This window comes from Chamaea fasciata, unplaced genomic scaffold, assembly GCF_029207755.1.
Source record: "Chamaea fasciata isolate MVZ Bird 193981 ecotype frontalis unplaced genomic scaffold, bChaFas1.0.hap1 SCAF_35, whole genome shotgun sequence".
In the NCBI taxonomy this organism is placed as follows: domain Eukaryota; kingdom Metazoa; phylum Chordata; class Aves; order Passeriformes; family Sylviidae; genus Chamaea; species Chamaea fasciata.
In genome coordinates this window covers 2,129,154-2,132,991 of record NW_027094120.1, presented here as the reverse complement: position 1 = coordinate 2,132,991, position 3,838 = coordinate 2,129,154, and the positions used below count along the sequence as shown (strand labels likewise).

The following is a 3,838-nucleotide window of genomic DNA, read 5'->3' as shown; positions in this document are numbered from 1 at the left end:
AGGCCTTGGCCTTTTGCATTCCTGAAACACATGCAGGTTTGCTCAGCATCAGAGACACCTTTGCCTTGTTTGTCCCCACCTGTCATCAGTGCCTGCGGTGTTCTGCTCTAACTGGAACCTGGGGACACTTTCTCAGGCGTGTCCCTCAATGGGACCCATTTAAAACTTCAAGAAACTTTGGCGTTTTTAATCTGACTTTGAGTCCTTGAGAAGTTTTTTGAACACTCTCTCAGGGACTGAGTCTGATGTAAACAACAGCAAATCCCCAAGAGGCTCATTAACATCCTTGTGCTGTGTCTGTGCTGCTGAGCTGGGCCGGGCTCCTGACACAGAGGCACCTCCTGGCAACCGAGATGAGCTTCAAAAAGGCATTTCTCCATCAAAGTGGCTCCTGTGCACAGCCCAGCAGGGCTGGGGCACTGCTTGCAGCCACGCTGGGCACAGCACACAGGCACAGAGAGCTTCAATCACTCAGGGCTGGGAAGATGCTGAGGACTGACTGGGCGAGAATCATTTCCAGCCCTTGACACCGGAAGCCTCTGGCTGCAGGACAATGCAGCTGCAGCTCCTGCAATGATCTCCTAAAGCAGGAACATCCCATTATGGATTCTGTAAGTACAACTCAGACTATCTCTGCTGTAAGCATGTGGACATGCTCAGGGCTTCTGCTCACTCCAGGAATATTTCCAGGACAATAATTTTTATAAAGATAAAATTTACTGAGTCATTGTTTTCAGTTTCTTACTCCTGGTGAACGGGGGGGATAAATAATAAACAACTTCATGTTTAAAAGTCCCTAACGCATCTGAACTATACCTCCAGTGCTATTCATGGGTTCCCAAAAGTGCTTTCATCCACTCCTTTGCCCATGGACAGCACCAGCATCACCTTCACTGGAGCCATCAGGCTTAGTCTGACCTGTCCTTTCTCCAAGCTCCAAACAGAGCCTGCCCCCAGCCAGTGCCCTGCAAACAGGCAGGTTTCTGTAGGGCCAAGGAGAGTGCACAGAGATTTGGGGTCTGTGAGTGCTGGCAGGGAGAGATCAGGAACAGGGAAATACCTCCAGGAGAAAAATCTCCAGGAAGCAGAGAGAAGATCAGGCAATGAGAGAAAACAAAACCCAGAAATGCTGTGGCAGGGAGACATCTCCAGAGGATCCTTTCCAGTGCAGCCCCTCCCTCGGAACAAGCCCCCTCCCTCTTGTCCCCCAGCCAAGCCTCTGCCCTCAGGGCTGGGGGTCCAAGGCATGAAGCCCCTCCTGTGCAGGCAGAGCTGCAGCAGAGCCGTGGGGCAGCTCTGCAGCCCCGGGCCCAGTTCCCTCTGCAGAGCACAGGGCTGGGAGCAGCTGCCTGGCACTGGGGGGCTCTGGGAGGGGGCACAGCTGGCTCAGGGTGACCCTGTCCCCAGTGCCCGGCTGTGGGCAATGCTGTCAGTGCAGCCAGGGAAGGAGCTCCATCTCATTTAATCCAGTGCCATCATTAGGACACTTGAAAGTCTCCCTGAGATTTCCTTCCAAGCTTCCAGCTTCCCTCCGCAATGCAAACCTGCCCTGTAGCATCTTTGTCTTATCTGAAAGCCCCACGGGGAGACACACAAGTTCTGTGATGGAGAAAATGCTGTTGGGTTGGTGGAATGAGTCCCGTGTGTCCTTGGGTACAAATGTGGGGCTGAGCCCTTGAGAAGAGGATGGACACTGGGTGGACTGTGGTGGATCTATCAGCTCTCAGCAGTGTCAGGATGGTTTTTAAAGGAAACATGGGAGGGTGATCATCCTGTGTAGGGGACAGGTGAAAGCCCAGAGAATCCTGGAACAGGACAGGGTGACAGACCTCCTCCCCTCATTCTCCATGCACCACCTTGCCTCAGAGAACTTGCTCTGTTCTCCCTGAGTGCAGCAGCAGAAATGCTGAGAGTTTCTGACATCAAAAATAGTCAAGTGGAGATGAAGAAAAGCTGTTGAAAAAACTCTAGAACATTTAAGCAGACTTTACCATTCCTGGTCACTGGTAGTGGGAGTACAAGCTGACAGAGACTTCTGTATTAACAGGGTTTCAAAGTGGAACACGAGGACGGGTTCCCTGTCCCCCTCTCACGTCTGCATGGCAAGGCTGAATTATAAAAACCCTGCATGTAATTGCCCTGAACCTGAAGACCCACTCAGCCAGCACCAACCAGGGCTCCCCAGTTGGAGTTCAAGGAAAATCTGCTAGAAAATCAAAAGGCTGTCAGTGTGATACAGAAGAATGGTCTGTGGGAAAAGGCTTTGATTTTACTGAAAGAACTTTCTCCTAACCTGTCACTGATCTTTTCTCCTTGAACAGGCCCCCATGGCCAGACACAGCAAATGTCCAACAGCAGCTCCATCAGCCACTTCCTCCTGCTGCCATTGGCAGACACGCGGCAGCTGCAGCTCCTGCACTTCTGCCTCTTCCTGGGCATCTCCCTGGCTGCCCTCCTGGGCAACGGCCTCGTCATCAGCGCCGTAGCCTGCGGCCACCACCTGCACAGCCCCATGTTCTTCTTCCTGCTCAACCTGGCCCTCAGCGACCTGGGCTCCATCCTCACCACTGTCCCCAAAGCCATGCACAATTCCCTCTGGGACACCAGGACCATCTCCTATGCAGGATGTGCTGCTCAGCTCTTTCTTTTTGTATTTTTCATTTCGGCAGAGTGTTTCCTACTCACTGTCATGTGCTATGACCGCTATGTGTCCATCTGCAAACCCCTGCACTACGGGACCCTCCTGGGCAGCAGAGCTTGTGCCCACATGGCAGCAGCTGCCTGGGCCAGTGCCTTTCTCAATGCTCTGCTGTACACGGCCAATACATTTTCCCTGCCCCTGTGCCATGGCAATGCCCTGGGCCAGTTCTTCTGTGAAATCCCACAGATCCTCAAGCTCTCCTGCTCCAAATCCTACCTCAGGGAATTTGGGGTTTCTGTTTTCACTACCTCATTGGGACTTGGCTGTTTTGTGTTCATTGTTTTCTCCTATGTGCAGATCTTTAGGGCCGTGCTGAGGATTGCCTCTGAGCAGGGACGGCACAAAGTCTTTTCCACCTGCCTCCCTCACCTGGCTGTGATCTCCTTGTTTGTCGGCACTGTAGCCTTTGCCCACTTGAAGCCACTTTCAGTCTCCTCCCCATCCCTGGATCTGGCATTGTCAGTTCTGTACTCGGTGGTGCCTCCAGCCCTGAACCCCGTCATCTACAGCCTGAGGAACCAGGAGCTCAAGGCTGCAGTGTGGACACTGATCACTGGACGATTTCAGAAACATTAAACTGCTGCCCAGTTTCTGCAAATCACTTGTAATAAACTTGTAATGATTGTGTCATCTTTGATAGCGTTGGTTTGATTGTCAGATTTTTTCCTTTGTTTTAGTTTTCAGTGATGTTCATAAAGCAATGATGTTCATTGTGTCCTTTCTTCTTTTCCTTCTCTCTAAGTTTTCTGTGGCCACAGACTGTGTCAGTGAAGAACTGCGCTCTCAGTGGCTTTTAAAGGAACTAAAGCATCTCCCAGCAGAGTTTTCACTGGAGATCCTAAGGTTTTTTCCCTTCTCTGGAGCTGCAGCAGCAATGTCTGTGTGCAGAGCTGGGGGCAGATCAGGGCAGGCACAGCAGCTGTGCCCAGGAGCAGCAGCCCTTGGTGTTGGCAGTGCTGCTCCCGTGGCCCTGCCCCGCTGCCCTCCTGGCCCTGGTGTTGCTGTAGGGCCTGAGTGCTCTCGGGAATCGGGCACAGGGCTGGGGGTGGCAGTGCCGGGGCTGCAGCAGGGACAGGCCATGGGCTCCGCTGGGGCAGCGCTGACGCCTCAGGGCAGGGCCTGGGGGCTCCAGGCTCC

General features: G+C 53.0%; 1 protein-coding gene across 1 annotated transcript; it reads left to right on the top strand.

The window, feature by feature from the left end:
- Window positions 1–602: 602 nt before the first annotated feature.
- Window positions 603–3,277, top strand: LOC136303473 (olfactory receptor 14J1-like). The gene is made up of 2 exons (XM_066207135.1): window positions 603–611; window positions 2,336–3,277. Exons 1-2 carry the CDS (start codon window positions 603–605, stop codon window positions 3,275–3,277), a joined length of 951 nt encoding a protein of 316 aa, XP_066063232.1.
- The last annotated feature ends 561 nt before the right edge of the window (window positions 3,278–3,838 follow it).